The sequence below is a fragment of the Syzygium oleosum genome, unplaced genomic scaffold, assembly GCF_021117445.2.
Source record: "Syzygium oleosum isolate NSW1041296 unplaced genomic scaffold, Sole_v2.1 Sole_v2.17, whole genome shotgun sequence".
Classification (NCBI taxonomy): Eukaryota; Viridiplantae; Streptophyta; class Magnoliopsida; order Myrtales; family Myrtaceae; genus Syzygium; species Syzygium oleosum.
This window is the reverse complement of record NW_026607501.1, coordinates 7,031,068-7,058,082: the sequence shown is the minus strand read 5'-3', so window position 1 is coordinate 7,058,082 and position 27,015 is coordinate 7,031,068. Positions and strand designations below refer to the sequence as shown.

Sequence of the window (27,015 nt, the reverse complement as noted above, 5' to 3'; positions counted from 1 at the left end):
TTTGGAGTTCGGGACCGGAAAAAGCCCGGAAAGATCCCGAACGAAGCTCCGATCGAATATCTAGAATACCACTAAAGCCGACTCTTGTCCCTGCTCGATAAATGGTTCTTATAATCGAGCTCCCTTCTACCTTTTGCGCTCGAGGGCCGATCTCGGTTCGGCTCGGGGAAACCTTTTTCTTGGAGGCTAACGCCAATAGAAACTGTCTGCTGGAGACCATCTTTGGCTTGTAAGTACCTTGAGTGTCGGGGCCACTGCTTAAGCTGCTAGCGGCCGTTGATTGATCGTTGTGGATCTCATCTCATCAATTTTGTGATGCCCACCGAAATCCGATCTCACCGTTATGCAACAGTGTTAGGTGATTGCGGTAACAAAGGTGACTGTTCCGAAGGTGGCTGTTGTTGATTCTGTGACGCCTCATAATATCATATGTGACACGTGTATTTACCGATTATAATTCATAATTATAATTACGCATGCGGTAGCACAACCAAATTTTCGCCACCTCCCTTATAAGAAAATCACACGAGTTCAGTTAATGAACATATGCCTCATTATTTATATTAAACATCAATTTTACAATTTTACTACATCGTCCAAGCAAAATACAAATATCATAGGAAAAAGGTCGGGTCAATTGGCGTCTCTACACCAATACTAACCCAAAAGCATACCTGAACATTAACCAAGCTATCATCCAACTCAAGGGTTGATGGCTTTCGGCATCATCTCGTTCCCACCATCGTCATGTCCAAAAGGGACCATCCTACAAATCTGAAATGGCACGTGGGGCATCCAAATTTCGGGCATCGTCGCCACTAACACGTGGGCGACTGAATTTGCATTTCATAATACTTTCCACATGTGCATAACATTTTTTTCATTCGAAATACACTTTCGTTGCCCTTTCAACAATCACAAGATGATAACATGATTACCTCCTTTCATTTCTCATGAAAGTAATGATAAAAAATAATTGCGTGTGTTTCAATACCAATGCCCTCTTTCTTATTTTATCACACATTCATCAACGAAATGAAATACCGTAGTCAAACAATCGAGTAAGGAAACAACATGGGATTATATTCAGAAACCAGATATAAACAGCAAGGAAGTATGTTCGGGCAATTGAATATACTCATTAAGTGAATATATATCGTAAGTGAATACGATCAAATGAATGATTATATTCAGACAAGTAAATATATTTTGGAAGTGAATCTGATAAAACAAATGAATACATTCAGACCTACGAATATACCAATAAGTGAATATATTTATAAAGTGAATCTGATCAAACAAATGACTATATTCAGACAAGTGAACATGCTAAGTAAGTGAATATATTCGTGAAGTGAATCTGATCAAACAAATGAATACATTCAGACAAGTGAATATATTCGGAAAGTGAATCTGATCAAACAAATGAATATATTCAAACAAGTGAATACTCAGTAAGTGAATATATTCACAGAGTGAATCTGATCAAACAAATGACTATATTCAGACAAATGAATATACTCGGTAAGTGGAATACATTCAGGAAGTGAATCCGATCAAATAAGTGAATATATTCAGACAAATTAATCTGATCAAACAAATGAATATACTCAACAAGTAAATACATTCCAAAAGTGCATCTGATCAAAGTGATTATGATCAAACAAGTGAATATATTTAGAAAAGTGAATATGATACGTTTAGGAAGTGAATCTGATACATTTAGGAAGTGAATCTGATCAAACAAGTGAATATATTCAAACAAGTGAATATGATCAACAAATTAAGATAGATATTACCAACGATGGTTGAATCTGAAATTAAAAAGATAACATCGATTCATCATTTTCAAGTACAATATGTTACTACACCTTAAGAAAACCAATCAAACACATATCGAACAAGTGAATTTGATCAACAAATTAAGCTAGATATTACCAACGACGGTTGAATATGAAATTAAAAAGATAACATTTCCAAGCTTAGAGTCATCATTTTCAAGTACAATATGTTACTACACCTTAAGAAAACCAATCAAACACCTTTAGGCATGTACATAATCAACAAGATAAATCAAACAATTACAATACCTTTACAATACTATTGCACATACTCACACTTAACGTTAGATTTAACCCAAAATCAAAATTTGCACACAACAAACAACAAAGTCTAGAACACTAAGTAGATTAATCTAACTCAACGCCTAGAATTTTCACTTACTTCAAATAAACTTGAACAATCAAATGCCTTAACCACCTCGTGATTCTTGATAGATAAAATCCAAGATCAAAAGTTAGAAGAAATTTTCTTTTGAAAATTGAAGGTAAAGTGATATGGCCGAGGTGAATTTGAGTATAATATTACTAAAGTTGAAAGATGAATGACTTGGAGTAACATTCCTAGATGTAAGATGGCCTTCAGTTTAGAGTTACATGTGGTAAAGTCTAATCTATTATATGGCCAAGTGGAATGGGATCAGAATATAAGAGTGTTGACTAATACTAAGGGTGATGATGGCTTAGTGTTAGGTGCCAAAATTAGTATAAGAGTCTCAATCTGAAAGTGACGCTTGGCCTCATGCACTATTAAAACGATAAGTGAGCATTATGTGTCCAAACTTTAGAGAACAAAAGGCTTAACATGAAATATTTTTAAAGGACAAGTGGCTAACATGTGTCTTAATATGGGTAGATAAGAGGGTGACCATATATTGAAAGAAATCCCTCACTTCGGCCAATGAATGATTCTCCATTAATGTAAGTAAATTATGATTAGTAATAATTAACTAAGGTTAAAAATAAATAATATAATCCATGACACTTGAATTTACCAAAATTATTAGTAAATCATACCGAATGCTGGGAAAATCTCGATTTAGTAAATTCAAACTCGATAATCATTAAAAATATAATTCGAAAAATATCCGTCCCCATCGATAACTAAGATGACGGTAAATTAATTTACATCGCTCTAGCCATCATCATATACATCAACATTTATCAATTTAATTTCAACACGTCGGACTCGGGATGATTACGTTCGCAGCAAAATCAGTCTCTGTGGTTCCGATGCTTCGCAAAATTTAAGATCCAACTAAGATTTTTACGTGTCCACCCGATTTCTAAGCTAAATAATATTTAGCTTTATAACCTAAGCATTGTTTTTGGACACAGAAAATTCTGGATGTCACGGACTCTCTTTTAGGAACTAGTTATATATCGGCAGAATCTCTCTTGTGCAATTGAGGCGGTCGTCTGGTCACAGCCATAGAATTTCAATGTTTTTTTCTGAGCTATTTATTTAATTTTTATCATCTTATCACGTATTAAGCAACAACATGTAACACGTCATATTAGATATTTTCATAATAAATGGTGAATTACACCACAAGTAAATTATGGATGAAATTAAATTGCAGTCCAAACCTTTCAATGGCTCAATCAAGTCTTGTGATTTTACCAAAAAATGTAATCGAGTCGTAAGTTCAATTAAGCCGCAATCCAACCGAGTCCTATGCTTCTCGCATTTAAAAATTTGATAGTCATCTCCTGCACCATCATATCCAACTACCTAATTATTTTTCATGCATAATTTATATATACTACGGGGTCTTTTTATAATTACGTTTTTATCTGTTACCTGATTATAACCGATCACTCTTCCAATATACATGGCAATTAACCCTAATTGGGGTTGATCCACCACACACACTATGTCGTAATTTTCTACCTCACCCTAAACATCAACAATTACTACCACAAAACACTTGACATCTTCAAAGTTTGAAGACATTATGTACTAGCGCTTGGGCATGTGTTAGCACACGCGTAGTTAGGTGATCGTGAGAGGAGAAAAAAAAAATGAGTCGCTAACTAATCACGTAAAGAAGCAGTCGAAGTTAGATGGTAGCGGAAACATGTTAACCGTGTCTTTTTCCCGTCTTTTCATTATTCACTACAAGAGAAATCGCAAAAGAAAAAAAAAGAAGGCGAGACGAGCGATACTTTCAACTTAAAACAAATCGATATGTACATCATTTCGTGCAATCAAATCGATAATTTCTCATCAATTTGTCACTTATCACTCTTGCAATCATGCATGGTCGGTGCCCTAATCCATCTTTGGTTAGAAAAAAGTGTTGTTCATCCGTCGAAGAAGAGGAATAGTCATCGGAATAAAAAAAACGACGTCGTTATTCTCGAACTTTAGGAGAAACGACCCGTGTTCATTGACGTACGGAGCGTTTCGCCTCTCTTTCTTTATATGTTTTTGTTCAGTTGTTGACCGTCTTCTTCGCTCGCCTCTAACTCTTTATCTCTTGGCGAAAGAGGAAAACGGCGCCCCGTTTTCTGAAACGTCCTTGTCTTTCATTTAACACGCTTTTTCAAAGGAAAGTGATTGCACTTATCAAGATAGGTCAATGATTTGATAAAATAAATAATTTAAAAAATATTTTTTTGAGAAATGATCGCTTATAAAAATAAATAAACAAAAGATATTTTCATTGTTTATGAAAACATTTAGACACGAACGATTGTCGATAATGAAAACATTTTTTATCAACTAATTATTTCGAGCGATATCGATGATCGTTTTTTAAGATTATATTTTCAAACGGACCCTCAAACATCGCCTCCTTAATCAAATCACATTACAATGACCAAAGTAACCGAGGTACTCGGTGCTAGGTTATTGATGCGAGGGAGAATCCGACTGCGAAGCTGATTCGAGACATGAACGTCGCACATCCGACAGTCTGTACTCGTGTGTCGCACATCCGACAGTCTGTACTCGTGTTCGTCACGACTGTGAATGTAAAAACAGGCTCATAATATACGGGAGCTTACAGTTAGGGGTGTCGACATTTTTCCTTTTTTGGGAAATTAGGAAAAATAGCCATATCCCAATTCAATTCTCTTCTTTTACGATCGCTCCTTCAAGAAAGACCCTTTCAATTGTCAACGATATTCCTGTTATCCTTAACAGTGGATGCAACAATAATCCCATATCTACATAAGCACATAGTACGATTCTCGACGTTTTTCCTTTACAGGAAATTAAAAAAGAAGAAGCAATATCCCAATTCAATTCTCCTTTTACACGGTCACTCCTTTGGGGAAAAGACCTTTTCGTTCCCGAACGATACCGTGTTATCCCGAACGCGACGGACGCAACAATAATCCCATAATTAACATAACCTCACGGTACGATTCGCCGTCCCGTCCCTTCGGGTGAGTCTTCCCCTTTGGGTGTTAGGTTGGTGTTCGCTGGATGGGGTCGTCGCGTTAAAGTGATTCTTGCACCCAGATTGGCTCGTTCGTTTGATTGCGTGCTCCTCCCGTTCTCTCGGGTGCACGATTGGTCGATTCTAGTTGCGTTCTGCTCGTTCTCATTGTTTCGGGTGTAGTTTGGGGTAAAGGGGTTACGGTGTTGTAATTCGTGATTATAGTGCTAGTGTTGCGTGCTTTGAATTTCAAGCGATGTTTAAGGTGCGACAGTGGTGTTGCTTGGCTTTTGATTTTCGTATCCAGCGGGATTACATTGGGCTGAATTCTTGGTTGAGTGTTCAAATTCGGAGCTTTTGCAATGCTCTCGGGGTTCTTTGCTGTAACTTTCCCCCAAATTCCTGCTTTACCTTTATTGACAAGACTTTCAGCATTCACTGAATCTGGTTGCTTCTGTTTTCTCGTTGCATTATGCGGAATGCAGTTCTGCCACACAGATGCCATCTAGCTTGAGTAACGATGAAGCTGCAGACACAAGCTCTTCGCTAGGGTAGGAATTCTACAGTTGATGGGTGGTAGAAAGCGTAGCAATCGACTGATTTTTCCGCAGGAAGAAACAACAATTGTCAAGGCCCATCTACTAACAAAAATGTAGATGGGGTATCTATAGTTGGAAAGAGAATGTCCATATTAGCCGCAAAGGCCAGCTTATTGTTTTGTCAACGAAGCCTTATCAATGTACTTAGCCCCTTTCTGTTCTATCTTTTGTATCATTTCAATAATGATTAGTAAACCTCTAAACACGAACCCGAACCGATCCGAACCGAACCGAACCCGACCCGATTGTCTTTGCTATATCATGTTCGAGGTCTTGTTTGGTGTGCGATAGCTCACATATATTCATTGTTTCGGGTCGGGTCGGGTATCATGAAAACCCGGCCCGACCCGACCCGTTGACACCCCTACTTACGAGTACGGTTCTCGACATTTTTCCTTTTTTGGGAAATTAGGAAAAATAGCCATATCCCAGTTCAATTCTCTTCTTTTACGATCGCTCCTTCAAGAAAGACCTTTTAAATTGTTAACGATATTCCTGTTATCCTTAACAGTGGATGCAACAATAATCCCATATCTACATAAGCACATAGTACGATTCTCGACGTTTTTCCTTTACAGGAAATTAAAAAAAGAAGAAGCAATATCCCAATTCAATTCTCCTTTTTACACGGTCACTCCTTCGGGGAAAAGACCTTTTTCAATCGCGAACGATACCTGTGTTATCCCGAACGTGACGGACGCAACCATAATCTCATAATTAACATAACCTTACTGTACGATTCTCGACATTTTTCCTTTTTCGGGGGAATTAGGAAAAAAAATCAAGTATCCTAATTGAATTAACCAACTACATATTTCCTTTTTCCAGAGAGAGGGATAAAAAAGAAGAAAACAACAAGAAAAGAATTTTTTTTTCTTCCGGAAAAAGGAAAACGAAATAAATGCTGTCGAATTTATCCAAAAAAAAAAAAAATTCCAATTTCTTGGCTCCCCCCCCTCCATCTTCTTCTTCAACCTCCAGCCGAACGGCTCTATATAAACCCCCAAACCCCAAACTTACAAAAAAAAAAAACAACAGCAATAATACCAGCCAGCGACGCCCGAACTTTCTCTCTCTAGAATCGCGCAGGGGGAAGCTTTCTCTCTCTATCTCTAGGAGAAAGCGCAGGGGTGGGGTGGGGTGGGGGGAACGCGGAAGCTTTCTCTCTCTAGGAGAAAGCGCAGGGGGGGAGCTTTCTCTCTCTAGGAGGGACGAGGGCTTTCTCTCTCTAGGAGGGAGGGGGGAGGGAGATGGCGGACACGTACTGCAGGGACTGCGGGAAGCAGACGGAGGTGGTGTTCGACCACGCGGCGGGGGACACGATCTGCTCGGAGTGCGGCCTGGTGCTGGAGGCGCACTCCATCGACGAGACCTCCGAGTGGCGGACCTTCGCCAACGAGTCCAACGATAACGACCCCGTCCGCGTCGGCGGGCCCTACAACCCCCTCCTCACCGACGGCGGACTCTCCACCGTCATCTCCAAGCCCAACGGCTCCTCCGGCGAGTTCCTCAGCTCCTCCCTCGGCAAGTGGCAGGGCCGCGGCGCCAACCCCGACCGCAACCTCATCCAGGCCTTCAAGTCCATCGCCATCATGTCCGATAGGTAAACGCCTCGAATTCTCGGCGTTGCGTTCGTGGGTTCCGTCGTGGGTATGCGGGCGACTGGCTCTTGTTGCTGTATCTTCCAATTTGTTGTTGTGAATTGTGAGAAATTTTAGGAAGAGCAATGGCTCTGGGTAACGATGATGTGAATTCTTTAAGCTTGTATGAGCTTCAGCTTCTGCTGTTGCTAAGGGCAAGGTGGGGTGCATTTGACGCTTCTCGTGTTAGGGTATGGAACTATAGATCTGCTTGGTACGGTCAGTGTCAATTCAATCTCCCGGACTTGGGCATGGCTTGTGTTTGATTTGTCTTGTGCAAGCTCTGGGGCATTTGCTCTCCTCTTCCCTGTATAATAACTATGGTCTTTCTTGAGGTAACTGGTGTAATTTTGTTGTTTCAGGCTAGGACTCGTTACGACGATAAAGGTATGCCAGTTCTATTTTCTTGCTTCTCGAGGGTATATGCTGCGATCGCTGAGAATGCTAGTAACTTTTCTGAACAATGTCGGGTTCGGAATTACTTGTCTTTCTGTTCTAGCCCGTTTCGGTGGTTTATTTTTCTGTTAAACAGGCTCGTGAATTTGGCTCACAGGACCGGGCGAATGAGATATACAAGAAGGTGGAAGATCAGAAACCTCTGAAAGGACGGAATCTTGATGCGATATTGGCTGCTTGCCTCTATATCGCTTGCCGGCAAGAGAACAAACCTCGCACAGTGAAAGGTAATTTTCGTGTTGTATTTGCTTAGAAGTAGACTCCTGGGCTGTAAATTATCTGAACGTGTAATGTGTCAATCACGACTAGAAATATGCTCTGTCGCCAATGGAGCTACGAAAAAGGAAATTGGCAGAGCAAAAGAGTTCATAGTAAAGCTGCTGGAGGGCGAGATGGGTCAATCCGTAGAAATGGGAGCCATACATGCTGCAGATTACATGGTATGCTTCTTGGTGGAAAATAAGGGTCTTTTTGCTGCTCCCACTTGCTTCTACTTTTTTCTTTCAACTTCTTGAGCGAGAGAGTCGAGCCATTGATTTTTTCTGTGAACCCTTAGAGACGTTTCTGCTCTAATCTTGGAATGACGAATCAAGAAGTTAAGGCTGCCCAGGAAGTTGTCCTGAAGTCTGAAGAGCTTGACATAAGGTCAGATTTTCTTGTATTTATGTTGATAATTTGTGTTTGGCAATTGGCAAGTTTTTGCTCTCTATCCAGAAAAAAAGGAAAACTTAGAAGAAAGTTCCGGGTTTCTAAATGCAGAAAATTTAAGAGGCCCAAATTTTATTTTGTTTATCACTGATTTCTGTATGCATCTAGCTAATGGCTGAATAATCAAAGGTTGCTTTTTCTCTGTTAGCGTCATGCATTAAATAGACAAACAGCTGTTTGTTATGAGATTCAGGTGCAAGGTACCTTTGGGCACACTGTAGATGGTCTTGTGCGTAGCGACCTTACGGTGCTTTTTTTTTTATGAGTTTTTGTGCCACAATTTTTTCAGAGGAAATGCATACCCCAAAGTATGCGCTATGGCTTGTTAGAATTTTCTAGGCACATGTATGCAATAACTTTTTGGCAGAAGAGTTGGGACCATCTTACTAGTGTTCACACGATTGTTCTCATCTGTATAAGTACTTATTCTCAATCTATGCAGGAGGAGCCCTATATCCATTGCAGCAGCCGTTATCTACATCATAACTCAGCTGTCTAGTGACAAGAAGCCTCTTAAAGGTTGGAAAGCTCAAGACTTCTGGGTTATGATTCATGCACGTGCTAATACCGCGTCAATGACTGAACATAAGATAAATGGTCATAATTGCAGATATATCAGTGGCCACTAGAGTAGCCGAAGGGACTATTAAGAATTCCTACAAGGATCTTTACCCTCATCTGTTGAAGATAATTCCCAGCTGGTTTGCCAAGGAGGAGGATCTCAAAAACCTCTGCCACCCTTGAAATGCGTCCAAGGTGATGATTATGCTTCACTCCAGATTCTTTGAAATTTGATGCTGCTCTACTTATCTGGGCATTGGAATTCGATTTCTTAGCGAATTCAAGCCGTATCGCAATAGGTGTCCTCAGCAAGTGCTGCGACAATGTTCCAGGAGGAGGTGAAATGGAAGACGAAGTGCAGAAATTCGTTCTGAGATACCGACATGGGTAATGGCTAGAGGAAGAAGGGGCTTAAGGCAGATAAATTTTGTACATGACTAGGATCTTCTGTATGTACCAAGACCCTCCTGGTTCTTGGTTTACTGCAGATCTCTCGTATATCGCTAGGGAAGATATCTTAAATGCTGTAACTGTTAGGTCCTCTAGGCAAAATAATTTTTCAGCATAGTCTCGATTGTAGTGCTCTTTCTCTTGAAGCAATTCAATGTCAGTGCCTCGTCACCTCCAATCTTTGGACTGAAATATGTAAAATCCCTACACACACGGCCCAAGTTTCCTGTCCCAACATGAGTAATTAGTAGGATGTCGGCACAAATAATCTCCTCACTTTAACTCAATATGTAATTTAATTTTTGAATTTTTAACTTATTAAATATAGTTCTTAAATTTTAGCCTAATGTCAATTTTTAATTTGTTTAATGTGATCTTTGAATTTTTGGTACATGTTTAATTTAGTTCCTGAACTATATAAAGATATTTAATGTGAATAGTTCAAGGATTTAACATGTACCAAAAGTCTAGGGATTTAATTAAACAAATTAAAAGTTCAGAGACAATATTGAATATTAGAAAAAAAGTTTAGGAACTACATTGAATAAATTAAAATTTTAGGCATCAAATTGCTTATTTAGTCAAAGTTCAGGATTGCACCTATTTGGTTCAGCATTTTCAAGGGGTTTTTTGGCCACGAAAGTCTCTTGGGGAAATGCTAAGGCGTTTGGCAAGCATTCATGGGCTTTCGAACTAGCTTTGGGGTTTCAGAATTTGCCAAATGTTGAAATCAATTTTTTTCTTTTCAAATGACCCTAACTTATTCTTTAATATTCCGGTTTTGCCTTCATTGTTACTGTTCATCTTCTTTGCGCAAGGGTAGCTGGTGAGGGTGGCTGACGACACCGGATCTGGCTGGCGAAGGGCCGACGAGGTCGCTTGAGGTCATGCGACGGCCACCGATGCCAAATCTAGCTTGCTGACGGCCGTGGCCCTTCGCCGAAGCCGGCGAAGGGTAAGCTTTTTTTTTTTAATAAAAAAGAAAATCCCAAAGCCTTTTGCAAAATAAAAAAAATAGCCCAATACTACAGCAAGAACCAAACGAGCCCTTTGTCTTTTTCCCTGATCAGTAATAATTTTGGCTCAGTCCCAAAAACGCACCCACCCCCAAAGTTCTCTACATGATCTTCTTCCCTCGTGCATTTTGAGGGTTCAGATTGAGATACCTTGTCGGCGCGCCGCGCAAGGTCCCGCCATTCCGATCGGCCACTATCTTATTGCTTTGCAACGCGTATCTAAAAGCACGATAAAGGGGGGGACAACCGATTCGATGGGCACGATAAATCCCAAGACATCGCTGCCATGTCGGTTAGTATTTTGTCACTCCATCGCGTCTATTCCCGTGGGACTGGGGACGAGATTTGTGTTGCTCGACTTCTGGAGATACAGGAGAAGGAGCGCTGGTTTGCACCTGGCCGTAGACTCCAAAACTGATGAGGGGTCGAACAGAGAATTAAGATCAAGTCGACGGAACTTCATTTTTTGTTTTGTCCACTTTAATCCACTCGTGAAGCTGGACCAAAATGAGGCCTACGCTCAAACAAGAGTCGGGGATGGAAAGTACAAATAAGTCCTAGTCAAATAGCAAGACTGCGTTTGGTCGTCCAGATTCGGATTGAGATAAGATAAAATAAATGAGGATTTAAAATCCTTCAAATATCGTTCGGATCGTAAAAATATCCAATCAAATATTTGGTGCAACCTAAGATAGGATTTGAAAATTTTGAAAATCTGCAACCTAAGAAAGAATTGAAAATCTTTTAAAATTCTTATAGTTGAAAATCATTGAAAATATTTCAATATCCCATATCTGCACGTGAGGACTCAAACCCTCTCAATCACTATCGTCAACAAGCAGTCTTCGGGAATCGGCCTCAGGAGCTTGACGACTTTCAACAGACATGACCTCTTCCATTAAGTAAAATTCCGAACCGAAGGCGATTTCTCTTTGGCGTTTCATAAACACTTGATGAACGCTTAGTTCAGAGTCCACCAAGAGAGAGATTGTGGAACAATGGAGGCCGAGAATGAGTAATTAAAGGTGAAGTAGAGAGAGGAACCAAGAGATCATGGTGGAAAATCTGGAAACCAACTAAGAAAGAGAGGGTGCCACAGATGAGGTGATGAGCACTAACCTTCCAAGTGAGCAGCGAGCAAAGGCACCATCAACCATTGAGGATACTCAAGGATGCCGGAGTGATGGAAAACCAACTGAGAAAAGAGAGGGAGTCACGGATGAGGTAATGAGCCATAGCCTTCCAAGTGAACAGCGAGTAAGGGCACCAGCGAGGATACTTGAGAACGCTGGAGTGAGGGACTGTCACGTTGGTCGCCAAAATGGTGGAGTGCCGTCGGTGAGAAATGCCTAGGACAGTGAGTCTCGTTTGAAGTGAGATTTTCCTAATGCGTGTTAATTTTTTAAATTTTACATTCAATCCAGATTTATCCCACTCCCTAACCCAGATTTCTTATCTGGCATTTTATTTAGATGTATTTGGGTTTATCTAATTTTGGAGAATGTCACCAAACATCGGATAAGATAACTTAACATCCTATCTAAACTCAAATCCGAACTAGCAATCACAACCCAAGAGTTATCAAATCTTTTGAATAAGAAAGACCTTGTCAAAACACTAAGAGGGAAGCTTTTTTTCTTTTTTATCATAACCACGTTTTCAACAGATACTGCTGGTTCGGCTGCATACCATCGAAACCCTATTCGCGATTGAGGCACATCCCCCTCAGGTCGAGCAGTTTTGGAAAGCATTTTGAGCTGGAGTCTCGAGCATCAAGCACATATCCATCAGCTTCAAAGTGCGAGAATCAAAATGCTAAAATGATGCACGAAGAAATGATGCCTTCAAAGAATAATTAGTTGCCTAACCAGAGAGGCTGGTGCTCTATTACACTGACGATAACTTCCTGAGGTGGTAATATGATTTTATGGATCCGACCAACCCTAATGCTAACGCGCAGATCATCGTAATGATCGCCAAAAATTAAAGAACTACAAGGGCATTAAAGCCTAAACATCAAAGCGACATCTTTCACATATAAGTTAGATGTTATTGTACATCGATTGGGCCAAGTCAACATCTCCCAACAAATCCCAATCCATCCTATGGATTTTTAAGAGAGTGGCCATACTAAAAAATGACTATCTAATCTACATAGCTCCCTACACCGTGATCCCACTGCCTGTCAAAGCAATTGCTCACTGTGGCAGTTGCTTTGGCTACGCCATAAGAGAAAATCTGATCATTAACTTCCTCTGCAGGCTCGATACAAAATTTATAGCACCTCAGATGGTACAATGAGCTTCCATCAGAAAGTAATACTAACCTTGCGGGAGCTTTACATATCATCTTCATCATCATCCTTCGTTTCAGGGTTAGGACCATCATCAAAGCCTGACCCAGGAGCAAGCTCATTGAGGTCAAGAAAACGTCTTTTTGGCTGATCAGCAACTTCCTCTTGGCTTGGGCTCTCAATTCTCTCAGCCAGCTGAATATCTTCTTTTACTGCTGTATTGGGGTGATTGGCAACAGGATGATCGACTTTGAGTTCCTGCTCATTACCATTCATTTCTGAATCTTGACTTTCCATTGAATACCCCTCACTCTCGGTTGCTTCTGATTGCTCATTGTTAGTATGCCACTTGTTAGGTTTTGCAGTCTCCACTTCAGATTCTGAGAGCTCATACTGTCGATAATTTATACGATTCCTCGTCGCCCTTTTACTACGTCTCAGACCTGACTGTAGATCAACCACCGATCTTAATTTGGTTTCCCTTCGTGTACGCCCAGGCAATTTCTTAGTCTTTCGAGGCTCATCGCTGTCCTCATCACTCATACCCAAGGAATGTTCCTCTTCCTCTTCCTCTTCCTCTTCTTCTGGATTTTCTTCATCCCAACGATACTCCTCATCTCCCTCAGAGCTACTGGACACCCTTCTTTGTTTGCGTTTCCTGAGATACTCCTCGTCATAAACAGCTTCTCCAACTATATCATCATCACTGTCAAAGTCTGCCTCATTATCCGATAGTGCTTCAACATAGTCTTTCTCCGAATATCTTTGAGGCCTCCGTCTTTGTCTGTAGCTGGGCGTAATTTTTTAGTGATGAATAAAATGATCAGTCAAAAGATATGATATAAAAACAGATTTTGACGTACCTTCGGTCCAAGGTTTCGGGTTTTTGATCATCATCCATGTCATCAAAATCAGGTGACCCAGGAGATACGGCGCTAAAACCAGTGTACGGAGAGGCATGCAAGAGTTCACTCCATTTACCATTTGCAGAAGCTTCAGGTTTGATGAAAGCACCTTCTCTTCGGTTGGTAGGTTCTGGTGAAGGCTGCTTACGCCTGAAAAGTACATGAGAATTGCCATTCCTAATCAGGTTCACTAACATGTACAACGGTGATATCATAACATATACAATATAGGAATCCATAAAATTCAAATTCCATACTTGGTTATCTTGATTGCCTCGTTGATAGATCGGTCATAATCATCTGCAAAATAAATTTACATGCCCATCAATATGCATAAACATCATCATCATACAAGAATATTGCATGTCAAAGCACCAGACTCTCATACTTCTTAAGGCAAGGAAACCCCAAAAAGAGAAAACACAGCAATTTGCATGGCAGATAAACCATATCAATCACCTTAGATAGATGAAAATTCATCTGATGAAATACGAGAGTAGTTCAACCATTCAATTAAAATGTCTTGAGTTGAAGTTGACAGTGTGACCAAACATGAAAAGAAACACACGAGCAACACAGCTCAAAAAAATATTCCACATATTCAGACAGCACACCATCTGCTACTTACGAGGCAATACAGGTACATTCAAGTAACGAGATAAAATGCTTTGGATTATGAAAATGGCATATTCGCCCATTGCGTGGAAAAGTGAAGAAGAGGGTTTGGAAAGTTGAGAAAAATATACCCTTGAATTGCTTAGAGAATTCCGACCAAATAAAGAATTTATTAGAGAACGATCCCAACATATTTGAGCGATCAGAGTTACGTTCATCAGGGCAGTCAGCTGCTTTTAGACGAATCATATCAGCAAAGAGCATATTCATGATGGAATTTTGGTGAAAATATGCAACAATAGCTGGAATAAGACATTGACTCCTTTCAAAAGGAAATATAGCGCACACACAGGGAGGAGTGCATTGCATCCTACATTCGATTTTGATTTCAAAAGTAAACAGAGCAGTAGTAACAGAACATAGGGAAAGAGGGCGATTTGTGTTCTTTACCGAAAGTATAGGTGACAGGTTTCCTATCACGAAGGGAGCGTCCAGGAGCAAGCCCATCCATGTTCAAGAAATTATCAAGCAGAAGAGCTTCTCTGTGTTGCTTTTTAAGCAGCCTCTCTTTCCTCTGTGACAATCAAGCAGTTAAATAAAAAAAAAATTGCAGACAGATAAGGGGATGACACAGCAACATCCTGGGATGAACAAGTACTGGAAACCACAGGTAATTTGTAACCGTCCAGACATTGATAGAGGCAATATTGCCTTGAAGTTGTAATACCTTGTGAACTCTTTCAATCTCGGGAAGCATGTCTATCTTCAACTTTTTCCCCAATGACACCTCTGTCCTGTTTTTACTGGAGAAAAGCTTCTCCTGGAGCATATCACTTATGATAAGACAGAGCAGCAGAAACTGATGAAGGTGGGAAAACATAGATTTCACATGCATAGCATTTGCAACAGATAAAGCAAATTTAACTTTTGACTAAAAAGAACATAGGAGTTCTCATTTCTTTTCCACCATCATTGCTCCACCTAATATGCTGAGGGTCCACTACATAGTCAGATAAAAAAACCATCTACAATTGATTAACTATTCTAACCCAGGAATATAACCATAGATGCTTTTTGTAACTCACAGATACATCTTGAAATTCATCCAAATTGGTTGCAACTGTTTCCCACTGGTATGATGCAATGGGGATGACCTGGGAACCCCTTGCCTTCGCTCTTTTAACCTCAACTTTCCTTATCTCCCTGTAAAGTCGATGACCAATTATTGGATCATCTTCGTACCTACACCAACGTCAAATAAATTCTTACAAAACTTGAAGTATTGAAGTTAAAAATATTACACTTCACACAAAGGTAGAGCACTTATGCATGAGAACAAACTATGACAGATCTCTGTGGGGTAAGAATGTACTGGGAAAATTTCCCACAGTACAGAAAATAAACAACGTGTAGAAAATAAACCAACTGCAAAGACAAATCAGTAACGTGGGGAATTGGATGGTTGATAAGTTCAACCACTCACCAATAATGGACTCCATTTGAATCTCCTCCAATTCGCTCCTTACGGAAAGCTGAAAGTTGAATGCCGTGCTTCATTGAATTTTCAATGAAGCTCCGGATATCTTCTTGCTGCAAATAGCATAAAAAGTTTATTTCACTAGTCCTGTCTAAACTGAAAAGACCATGACAAAAAAAAATGAAACTACAGAAGAACATATCAACTAGACGAATGCCAAATACAGGGTCCAAAATGTAGTCAGGTTTATTGCATCATTAGCCTAGGGCCTATCTCAAGAAAGAATGGAGACACTCAAGTAACATCTGAACATCTGACTGCTAGACCGATGTCGTACTCATTACCTTGCTTTTTCCCCCCTTTTTCAAAACAAAACAGGAAAATTCGTCCAAAAAAAACAGAGCAGGAAAAAAAAACAGGAAGCTAGATGAAGGGTTCCTTTATCCAAACATTATAAGTGCCAACATTAAATATTCCCAAAATATAAAGTAAAGTTGACTTGATTGGGCAAAATCCCTAAGCCAAGCCAGAATTGAAGATTCACTGTGGAGTAATGACATATCTAGGCATTTGAAAATGTAATCTGACAATATGCATATTCCATTTGAACGAACTGCATCAGACATAAACAAAAGACCCAGGGACTTTTAGCCCGTCCTCAACCATTTAACATTTACCAACTTGCATAAGTTTCATCAAATCGAATTCAGGAAATTCGGCATGGTGAACTCAATGAATCGAAGCTAAAATCTTGAAAGTGATAAGAAGAGAGAATGACTCAGTGATGATATAACTTTGTCTCAGCGCAACACATAGAAAAGTCAATTAGCTGCACACATGTCAATTAACAACTTTCTAGATCTTTTGGTGAGAATAAAAGTGGCTGCAAAAGAAGCTGTACCCCATCTTAGCAATGAGATCAAAGGCTCGTGTGTAATACATTCAGGAGAGAAACCACCTTCATATTTAATATGGTCAAGCTACTTGTAACAAACTCTAGCATAGAAAAATCAACAGCAAAAGAGTAATCAAAATCAACGACAAACCTGAATAAGAAACGTTTGCATTTCTTAGGTACACAGCAGATATTCCAAGATGGAAGCAACTTGATAAAGATCAGAGATAATGATGAAAATAAATAAAACAAATAGTATATTTGATATTATGGTTTCAGGAAACAGGAATCACAGACCACAACCAAAGAGTCGACTACAAAGGACTTAGCGGGTACGGTCTCCTATTCTCACAGTAAGGTATTTCACAACCCACAATTCTTTCATATCCAACGATCACATTAACTTCTAAAGCATATTTACCGATGAGATGCTGTTGGCTATGCAGGAATTTGACATATCATTTCTCTAGAAGTACTTCAGACAGATGAATAGATATATTAGCAAGCAGAAGAGCACGCAGCAGGATGACATTTTTCATTATCATGATTAAATGGATACCTCTACACGTATGTCACATAATGCTTTCAGGATCACCACACGGACCCCGGGGTCAAGAGATTTATAAAGTTCAACCTCAGCCCTGAAAAAATAACTCAACATAATAAGATAGAATCAGAACATACTCCCTAACTAAGTGCAGAAAAATCTAATGCATAACCACTCACCCATGTGAAGCAACAATGGGTAACTCCCCTTCTGCAACCTGTAAAAGCTCAAGTTAAACCCAGAGGCAAAAAGACAAAACTACATGCGAACTGTTGGTTATAGGTAATAGTAGGTTCAAATTACCCAATGCCACCAGTCTCTCAACTTTCTGCACAAGACAGTAACCCAGGTATCGCGAGTAAGTGCCATCCTTGTAATTGGAGGGATTGCCTACAAAAGAGTTAAGATTTAAGCACAACTAGAAACAGTTCAGTACCATGAAAAAGTCATCGAAAATAGCCGAGGGCACAAAAGGAAAAAAACAGCCATTACTCCAATGTAACTGCTGATTAATTTATCTACCAAAGCAAAACTTCCAGCAATAAACTACTATCACTTGCACCCAGCTTTACCCCTCAGCGCCGCTCCTTAATCATAATGTTTCATCCATCGCCCTGCTCACTCTACAGAATAAAAAACTCAGTTCCCGGACAAGAAATCTTGCCTACTTCCCTCAACCCTCACAAGGAAGATGACATTAGACTTAAAAACTGTATAAAGCCTACATTCCCAAATTATGGCAGATTTTAGAGGAACAAGCAACACACTAAATGGATTTCTGGCTAACGATACATTTCTGGGCTATTCCACCAATAAGTTCAACGGCCGGTCAGATTCCATGTGACTAACCAACTAAGATTCAGCCAACTTCAGCAAAAACATATCGAAGGCTAAGATACGATCACATGACCACGTAACCTTCCATATAAAAGTCCTTGCACAAAGGGTTGCAAACCATAAAACATGACTTGGAAAGCGCATTACAAGTTCAATTCAAGTTCAAGCACCTCAATGACAGGAAAGCACCAACCTTTAACAGAGGCATGTGTATATCCCCTAATGTATCATTGGGCGAGAGCAAAGCCGTTTCAAACTCTTCCGCAGAGAACTCCACCGAGATATTCAACAAATGCCTAAAAACCTGCGCAAACCAAAGCCAAGAAAAAAATATAAATCAAAACCTTCCCCACACGAAGGACCACGCCACTTCCCCGGAAAAAAAAAAAAAAACATAAGACTTTTGCGAACGAGCTCACGCACATGCAAGAAATTAAGTATCGAAGCCAATTCCCACATGGACCGGAGGCTCCACCGAGGCAGCTGCCCCGTCTCCGGAGCAGCCACGAGCGGCGTGACAATCCTGCTGCTGGCGCATTGCGCGGGCGACTCCTCCTCGCCCCGCTCGCGCTCCTCCTTCCTCGCGGCCTTGGCCCTCCTCTCCCCCGCCCCCTGCTGGTGCTGCTGGTGCTGCTGCTGCGCGGCCGCCTGGAGCCTGGAGGCAGCCCTAATCGCGCACGCCCGCGCCGGCCTCCCGCTCCGTGTGGGGACCACGACGACCGTCCCGTTCTTCTGCGCCGCGTCGTCGTCCTTGCTCCCGCCCCCGCCGCCGCCTCCGCCTCCTCCGCCGTCGCCGCCGCTCCCGCCGTTCGGGGCCCCGGCGGCCGCGGGGGAGGATCGGTCGGAGGGGATCGGAGGGGGCGGTGCGGAGGACATGGTCGGTTTGGGGGGTGGGGGTGAGATCGGGGAAGGGGGTTGTTCAGGGGGGGGAAGCTTAGGGTGCCCGGGGATTAGGCGGAAGAGATCATGGCGGTTCGGGATTGGAGAATCGAGGAGCTCTAGAGAGAGAGAGAGAGAGAGGGGGGGGGGGGGAAGGGGGGGGAGTTCTAGAGAGAGAAGGGGAAGGGCATCGGGAGCGCGGGGGTGGGGAATGGAGAGGGATTTGACGGGGGAGGTGTGGCTCCTGCGACTTTTCGCTGCTTCTGCAAGTGAAATTTTTTTTTTGCAAAGAGAGAGAAACAAGAGAGAGAAGGGACGGGGGGAGGGCTGAAGGAAAGGGAAGAAGAAGAAGAAGAAGAAGGGTAGAGAGAGAGAGAGAGAGAGAGAGAAAAGGGGGGAGGAGGAGGAGGAGGACACCTGAATTTGGTATTTTGTAATTTTTTTTAACTTTTGGGTTAATATCACTGAAAAGCTTCAAATTTATATTTCAAATTAACTTTTTGACCATAAAAAATCTCAAACCGGTAAAATTATGATAAATTTATCATAAACTAATTTTCTAACCACAAAAAACCCCAAACAGAGACGAATTTACCTATCATTAGTTTTCCATTCAATTTTAATGTTAAATTGCCGAGTTTGATTACACGTTGCGGTTGACGGGTGTAACAGTTTGGGATTTGTACTTCTGTTTGTCACGGGTGTACCGGTTTGATATTTTTCATGGTATTTATCCGATTTAAAGGAAACTAACAAAAGGTAAATTTGTCACAAATATACCAGTTTGAGGTTCCATGTGGTCAAAAAATTAGTTTAGAGTAAATTTATCGCAAGGTATACAAATTTGGGGTTTTTCTTGATATTTACCCTTTACTTTTTTATCTTCTTCTTTTTTTTTTCTTTTTGCTCTTGGTGATAAATTAATTGATTAATATCACGAAAATCCCAAGCTGGTGTGTACCCGTGACAAATTTACCCCAAATCACCAAAAATCCCAAACTGGTACATTTATGTCAATTTTACCCTCTATTAGTTTTTGTTAAATCTTACCGTTAAATTGTCAAGTTGGATGACACTTGGCAGTTAACGAGTGTATTAGTCCGAGGTTTTACTATCCGTTTGTCACAGGTATACTAATTTGTGGTTTTTCGTTGCATTAGTTCAATTCAACGGAAACTAACGGAAGGTAAACTTGTCACTTATATATCGGTTTTTGGGGTTTTTTGCAGTCAAAAAATTAGTTTGGGGTAAATTTATCATAGATGTACTAGTTTAAGATTTTTCGTGATCAAAAAATTAATTTTTGGTAAATTTATTATTGGTGCATCAATTTAGGATTTTTGTGGTACTAACCCTAAACTTATTTTGTCATGCACCCATTTAAATAAGATTTTATTAACGAGTGTCTTAATATATCGATGAAATTTAAATAAATGTGAGAAGCATATAGTTTTTCGAAACATTGATCGTGTCTGTCTCGAAAGTGATCGACGCATTAAATAGTCATGTCTTTTTTCTTTATTTAGTTGCTTATCGAGAATTCATTTAGATATGCATTTCCTTTTCTGAACTTCCTCCATAAAGAAGTAGTTTCCCTTTACGAGGGCAATTTTGGTCAAGACCATTTGAAAAAAAAAGGGTCATAATTTATTTTGAAAATTTAATTTTAAAAAAAATGACCAAGAAATATATATTTGCTTTCATTGCCTTCGTGCATATTTATTTGGGTTAGTGAAGTGTTGGGAGAGGCGGATAGAACCGGCGGCGATGACATGAAGATGTATATGAAGGAAAAGAGACGACAAAAAGGGTCACAATAAGAATAAGGCGGCATAAAGTTGCAAAATTGATATCTTGCGATCACGCGAAATCATTTCAGTACACATTTTTGAAAAATTTTGAAATTTCACGAGGTTTTCGATGCTTGATCTAGAGACAAACCCATCGACAGCTCGATTCATCGCTTCGAGTGCGATCTAGATAATTTCAAATCGCATTATTCTTAATGTACATTCTTTGTTTCTTGTCCCTCTTATTCCGAAATATCCCGTCATCTAAAGATGAATTTCTCATGTCGCTAGCGATCAACCTTCGTAGGCTCGGGGTCGAATGAGTAATTAGTCCTCTTGGTTAAGTAGACAATTAGACCTGGCTTAAATAAATTTTTGTAATTTCACACTTTTTCTTTGGCCTTTTTGGTAAATATCATGTTGGGCATATTCTTCTTGGGTACAACAAACGTTCTCCTTTTCTTTTGGGTCGGATCTGACCCGACCCGATCTCTTAGTTTGGGCCAACATGTCAATGTTTGTATGCAAAGGGCCCACAGTTGACCCCATTGGCCCAACTGACTTTAGCAGTTCATCATCTTCTGTGAAAACATGTCATGTGCCCTATGTACATAGTTCAAAGAAATTTCCATGATGATCTTTAACACCTCCAAGAAAACTATGATCTGCAAGCAAAATTGGAACTCACACTCGGTCGGAATCACCGGAGAGCGCGCATTCGTGTGGAATTACAACGTTTTTCGGGCTACTGAAAAAGACTACATGTTGCCCCAGAGGAATAACCACAGGGACGCAACTAGGCACGTCAAACTGCTGTATCTGTAGGCCAACAGGTTTGCACCCGAAGGTGATGTGTTCGGACCCGGGGTCGAGACGTCGGTGACATTTTCTTTCGGGCAAGTGTAGCCGCAGCGACTCGGGCGGACGACCCTATATACCCCATTGAAAGCCAGGATGTAAATGTCCTTGCGATTGTCTTCCCCGAAAGAGTAGATATAGTTCAGAGTCGGAAGGGAGCTTCCTTGCACGGAGTCGCACTTTATAGGCGAATCCTTCGCGCAGCTGAAAGGTATCTCACTCGAAGAAAAGTTGCCGCTATTGTCTGGAGTCTCCACGCCCGCCCAGAGCGCTCCGGCATACAAATCCGCGTACAAGTACCTAAACAATGCGTGACATTTTAGTTAAGTGGTCCTTTCTGCAGTAACTCAATAGACCAAGACATGCATACAGAACATCCACAATGAGTACCGGATAAAGACATCAACAATGAGTACCAAATGCACAACATCAAATGCAAATAGACGCACGTCGCTACTAACCTTCCATACATGCACGGATCAGTGGTTGACCGATAAAAGTAGCCGCCGGTAATGGCCGCGGATCCTAGCTTGTTATTAACCTGAGAGTGATTATAACCCAGCACAGGAAAAATAAAGTTTGTCGCCTTTATTGAAGTATTTCCTTCGGAAGCGTAACGATATGGACCCTCGAAATAATGCCAGCCATAGTTTCCGCCCTTGGTGATTAGATCGACCTCTTCGTATATATCCTGTAGATTACGACGATCGATTTCGACATTAGTTCAGAGAAAGACTTGAAGTGCCTATCATGATGCCCATCAGTCAATTAGTACTCAAATTATGTACCAGACAGTTTCTGAAAGAACTCCAGCAAAGAGAAACTTAGTTCAGTTATAGGAAGTGTTTAGCACGAAGCCGGAGGCAGAGACATATTACATTGGCTTTGAAAGTGGTTTTTAGCAAGTAACTATGGCATACACACCGAAGAAACCCTTTACGGTCGAGACGTTTCTTTGACAGAAAACTATGAGTGCTAGCTAAAGATGATGAACGTGAATTTATCTCTAACCTGCCCAACATCTCCACACATAAAGTAGGAAGGCCTTGCCGAGTCAAAGCTGCAACGCCATGGATTTCTCATCCCCAGAGTCCAGATCTCCGGCTGCAACTGGTTATCTTCAGTGAAGGGATTATCACTGGGTATAGAGTAGTTTCCCCAGAATCCAAGTTTGTCTATTTGATCAACACCTGAAACAATCCAGAGAAAAAAGCTAGGTTGATTAGACAACACATTCAAAAGAAGATAATACTGCAGATGTTGTTACTCACTTGGGATGTTATCTACATCAAGCCGCATGATCTTCCCGAGCAATGATTTTTTGTTCTGGGAAAAGTTGTAGGGGTCGCCCGAGTTATTAGGCGAGCCACCATCTCCCATCATAAAATATAAGTACCCATCGGCGGGTCCAAAGAGGATCTGTCCTCCGTGATGAGCGGTAAATGGAAGGCCCATAGTAAAGATCCTTCTCACTTCAATCGGGTTGGCACTCTTTGCCTGGACAAACAATGAAAGCTTGATCACACAACTGTCCCTTAAAAAGCAACAATGTAAGAGGAGTCGTGGTTGATGTATGTACCAAAGAAGGCTGAGATGCAGAACCATTAGCAGAATATTCTGCAATGACAGTTTGGTATTGGCACGGTTGAGCCCCGTTATCAGAAGGTAGCTGCGAAGGGTCACAATTCACATCTGAATTGCACGAACATCTTCCTGTACAACCAGGCCACTTTGACTTGTCACAATTGAATGAAGCAAACAGCCGGCCGTTCTCTGCAAAGTTCGGATGGATTGCAATACCCATCATCCCAAATATTGTATCGAAATGAACCTCATCAGTCAGGTCTAAGAAGGGACTGGACTGATCAATCTCCAAAGATCCTCCCGATCCCTGCTCGGGAATAGTAGCAAGCCAAATATAACCCTTCTGGTCAGAGAAGAAAGCACGGTTGGAGCCATCAGGATGGGCGGCCATATCAAGATATGACCCATTCCCTATCTTCTCGAGGCACAACCCCTTTGGGAGGCCCGGTGCTTCTGTGCTATTCAGCTTAACAGGCTCACCATCGAAACATACGGAATCATCAAGCGATGCTCCACCAAACGCATTGCAGAAATCTCCTTTGGACTGCCAAAATGCAGTCAGTTTGGTGAAGCTGGCATTGACCGGTATTCCGGCTTGTCCTTGTAAGGAAGGTGCAAAGGGTGAGTTGAATATCGATACGTTTTGACATGTATCCCATACTGTGGAGCAGAAGTCGGTCTCTGCTTGGTTGGACTGAGATGAATTAGCCGAAACAGTCGAATTGCACAGGATAGGAACTGGCCGAGGCACAGAACCTACTGTGAATAACTCGGCGGAGAAAGGATCACATTTCTGTGAGCCGTGATAGAGGGAAAACGCATGAGTCCACAATTTTATTAAAGATTCACCGAGAGAAATAAAAAGCAAATCAAATAAATTTGAATGAGTGTCATTTGAAGAAATTTTCTCATCATGGGCTAAGTGAGTATTATGACACAGGAGATAAACTCGTGTGATTTCTGGATGGGAAACTTTGACTAGGTTATGATCAATGGCCAAGTGAGCATCACGAGAGCTATAGCATCTTCGATCCACTATCCGATAACGAAAACAATCATGTTGCCCAAAAGTCACTATTGCCTCATTAGAACTTTTCTTCGGAAATCAACGTCCATATAGAGAAGTGCAAAAATTTCTAAGTATGAGCCCAAAATCTCAGCTTCCGTTCAACAGCCAACAGGCAATTTTAACAAACAGGGCGAGCAAAGGGCGTACCGCGCAGAGGATTGATTTCAAAATCGACGCGCAAGCAGAAATGGATACATTCATGGCTTGAAACTGCTTCTGCAATAGCGAATCTTCGGTGGAGTTGCAGCATGTGCTTCCATTGTAAGGGCAGAATGTCAGTGGAGTTGTCTGGGTACTTGGAGATCCTATTAGCATTACAGGAAGATATCGAGAGGATTCAGACAATTACGCATTTCTTGCACAACATTTCATGGCAAAAGCAAATCGTGAACTCTAAAAATGCAAAATGAAAAAGAAAGCATGGAAAGAGAAATTGAACTTACTTGAATCAGTGCATAGAGGAAGAGAAGCTGTGGGATTAGGAAACATCAGCTGAGAGCTAGAAACCAGAATGACAAGAGCAAGAAGACCACCCATCATATACCAGAATCACCAGAAACCCAAAAAATGGTTTTTTCACATCACCCTCTGCACTTCTTATACACCCGGTGAAAGATTTGAAAGGCACAGCTCCAAATTGACACTTGGAAACATTTATCTACAGAGAAACCAATTCTTTGGGTGGTTTGAACATTCCGAGCACTGTCAACTACTCTCTATCTTCCTTATTTCACTCCATTATTGGCCCCATCTCTCTCTCTCTCTCTCTCTCTACATAGTCTCTCGAGAACACCATCCAGAAGCGGAAAATATAAACAATTCTTGCTGTCTCTTTAGCCGGAGTTTTCCGACTCTCTGAGTCACGACTCACAAGCCTTTAGACTTTTTCTATTGTGCAAATCACTGGGCGGAAACAGATCTCCACAAATCTTTAAAATTAGAGACGGAGGTGGTGCCGGGGAGACTCCACAGTTGAATTTTACATGAATAAGCTTTCCCTCTTCATTTTTCAATCCAAGAATTTAATTGGGGTGGTTGAGAAGGAACCCTACCCCGTGTTCTCAGCCCCAAGTTGAAATTGTAAGTCTTGGTTGTCTTCTTGTGTCGTGTGTTGTGACCACATCCATCGCCTCTTTTCTGCGAGCTCAAACGGTATTCACTTCCATTAAGCCCAAAAAGACACAAACGCACTTCAAGAAACTTGCCACATATGCACACAAACACGATTCACAACCCCCAGTCGCCCTTTGAGTCAAACAGAGGCTGAAAACCAAGACTTCCCACATGTCATGATGATGGCATAATGTCCTTTTCTTGTTAAATATGCATTAAACAAATAAGAAAAGAGAGCAGAAATGCTAGCACGTGAAAACTACAGATGGTTCTTGCATAAGACTAGATTCTGTTCACTGCCGACAATGAGGATGGTAAAAGATTTCCTCTCTTTTCTTTATGTCTTTTGCATCTTTTCACAGGATCAAACTCGAGGACCCAGAGACGGGGCAAACGAGCGAAATACGAGTGTCGTGCCTGTCCGGGCAAACTCTTCTAGATAAAACTTGAAAAGGGTCGTCACATGCGCATCGTCACTGTCAGACAATACCTCTGCACATCTGTAATAAATGATTTAACTAATGCAATAGTCAAGGGTTTTGGTTTTCTTTATATGTTAATCTGATATCAATTCAAGTGAGGGAAACGCGCAAGAGAGGGTGAGGATGGAGAGCGAAAATGGTGTGTGAATATGACCCAGATGACCATTTCTTCCTCCGTTTTCGTTCTCTGGTTCACAAAGAGAACGAAAAAGAGAAGGAGCTTTTTCTTCTTGGCCTGTCCTCAGGCGAGGATGAAGCCAAGAAAGAATTTTGTTCAGATGGGCAAATGTGAAAAGGAAAAAGATGAAGAGGGTTTTTGAAGCTTTGACTTTTTGAGAAAGAGACGCTTTTCTGCATTGCAGCACTCTTCACATCGACTCTGAGAAGTTAGAAAGTCACCATTATATCGTTGTTCTATTGATGTCGTGTTTGGTAGCGTCTGTAGCTATTTCAAGACCGGGATTAAATTAGAGCAACATTCTTTCTTCCAACTCAAGTCAGATAAGTAGTATTTAGCAAAAAAAAAAAAGTCAGATAAGTAGTGATTTGCAAATTACAAGGCAAAGGGGAAAACTGTCCAAAAAATCCTAAACGGGGCCAATTCAATCTTAAATCTTTCAATTGTTCTAATTTAGTGCTTAACTTTTTGACGATTTGCCCATTTAATCCTAAATCTTTTAACGATTTGCCAATGTAATTCTTCCAACCAAATATCCAAATAATAGATTTTATGACTACATTGGCAAATTTTCAAGATATTCATAACTAAATTGGCAAAAAAAAGGCTTAGACTTAAATTGGCAAATCGTTAAAATGTTTAAGACTAAATAAGCATAATTAATAGCATTGAATTGATTGTTGTACAATATATTTAGGACAATCATCATGCCCAAGGTAACAAGATGCTACATTTTCAATTCGTCGGACCAACTTACTGATAAATAGGGGTGTGCAAAAGAACCGGGACCCGCCCGAACCGCCCGGAACCGGACCGAAACCGGTGGTTCCCGGTTC

General features: G+C 40.9%; 3 protein-coding genes across 9 annotated transcripts; 1 reads left to right on the top strand and 2 right to left on the bottom strand.

Annotated features, from left to right (window-relative positions):
- The first annotated feature begins 7,040 nt into the window (after positions 1-7,040).
- Positions 7,041-9,819, top strand: LOC115678960 (transcription initiation factor IIB-2-like). 4 transcript variants are annotated; one of them, XM_056319428.1, is made up of 8 exons: positions 7,041-7,429; positions 7,829-7,853; positions 8,020-8,149; positions 8,232-8,362; positions 8,479-8,567; positions 9,073-9,149; positions 9,241-9,386; positions 9,524-9,819. In XM_056319428.1, the coding sequence occupies exons 1-7, from the start codon at positions 7,077-7,079 to the stop codon at positions 9,372-9,374; spliced, it is 939 nt and encodes a 312-aa protein (XP_056175403.1). In that variant the 5' UTR covers positions 7,041-7,076; the 3' UTR covers positions 9,375-9,386; positions 9,524-9,819. The 4 variants fall into 4 exon arrangements, with proteins under 4 accessions (XP_056175403.1, XP_030458332.1, XP_030458333.1 ...); XM_030602472.2 differs by having other exon boundaries at positions 9,491-9,819; XM_030602473.2 differs by having other exon boundaries at positions 9,467-9,819.
- A 2,840-nt stretch (positions 9,820-12,659) lies between these two features.
- Positions 12,660-19,206, bottom strand: LOC115678948 (DDT domain-containing protein DDR4). 4 transcript variants are annotated; one of them, XM_056319178.1, is made up of 12 exons: positions 18,650-19,206; positions 18,420-18,530; positions 17,693-17,779; positions 17,569-17,606; positions 17,402-17,483; positions 15,954-16,060; positions 15,556-15,712; positions 15,198-15,290; positions 14,921-15,044; positions 14,113-14,155; positions 13,814-14,032; positions 12,660-13,740 (listed from the first exon to the last, which is right to left on the bottom strand). In XM_056319178.1, exons 1-12 carry the CDS (start codon positions 19,100-19,102, stop codon positions 12,996-12,998), a joined length of 2,259 nt encoding a protein of 752 aa, XP_056175153.1. In that variant the 5' UTR covers positions 19,103-19,206; the 3' UTR covers positions 12,660-12,995. The 4 variants fall into 4 exon arrangements, with proteins under 4 accessions (XP_056175153.1, XP_056175154.1, XP_030458325.2 ...); XM_056319179.1 differs by having other exon boundaries at positions 12,660-13,734; positions 18,650-19,200; XM_030602465.2 differs by having other exon boundaries at positions 13,814-14,005; positions 18,650-19,133.
- Positions 19,207-21,534: 2,328 nt separating this feature from the next.
- Positions 21,535-25,658, bottom strand: LOC115664743 (HIPL1 protein-like). The gene is made up of 7 exons (XM_030586629.2): positions 24,850-25,658; positions 24,554-24,711; positions 23,333-24,130; positions 23,025-23,250; positions 22,765-22,943; positions 22,215-22,444; positions 21,535-22,053 (listed from the first exon to the last, which is right to left on the bottom strand). The coding sequence occupies exons 1-7, from the start codon at positions 24,944-24,946 to the stop codon at positions 21,654-21,656; spliced, it is 2,088 nt and encodes a 695-aa protein (XP_030442489.2). The 5' UTR covers positions 24,947-25,658; the 3' UTR covers positions 21,535-21,653.
- Between the last annotated feature and the right edge of the window lie 1,357 nt (positions 25,659-27,015).

Bases quoted from the DNA above. Each gene is read 5' to 3' on its own strand.
- LOC115678960 (XM_056319428.1), top strand. From the start codon at position 7,077: ATGGCGGACACGTACTGCAGGGACTGCGGGAAGCAGACGGAGGTGGTG. The intron at 8,363-8,478 runs GTATGCTTCTTG...GTGAACCCTTAG, and splicing joins TACATGCTGCAGATTACATG to AGACGTTTCTGCTCTAATCT. The intron at 9,150-9,240 runs GTTGGAAAGCTC...TCATAATTGCAG, and splicing joins TGACAAGAAGCCTCTTAAAG to ATATATCAGTGGCCACTAGA.
- LOC115678948 (XM_056319178.1), bottom strand. From the start codon at position 19,102: ATGTCCTCCGCACCGCCCCCTCCGATCCCCTCCGACCGATCCTCCCCC. The intron at 17,484-17,568 runs GTGAGTGGTTAT...TTATTTTTTCAG, and splicing joins CCCATTGTTGCTTCACATGG to GGCTGAGGTTGAACTTTATA. The intron at 14,033-14,112 runs GTATGGAATTTG...GAACCTGATTAG, and splicing joins GAGGCAATCAAGATAACCAA to GAATGGCAATTCTCATGTAC.
- LOC115664743 (XM_030586629.2), bottom strand. From the start codon at position 24,946: ATGATGGGTGGTCTTCTTGCTCTTGTCATTCTGGTTTCTAGCTCTCAG. The intron at 24,712-24,849 runs GTAAGTTCAATT...TAATGCTAATAG, and splicing joins TCCTCTATGCACTGATTCAA to GATCTCCAAGTACCCAGACA. The intron at 22,445-22,764 runs GTTAGAGATAAA...CGTAATCTACAG, and splicing joins TGTGTGGAGATGTTGGGCAG to GATATATACGAAGAGGTCGA.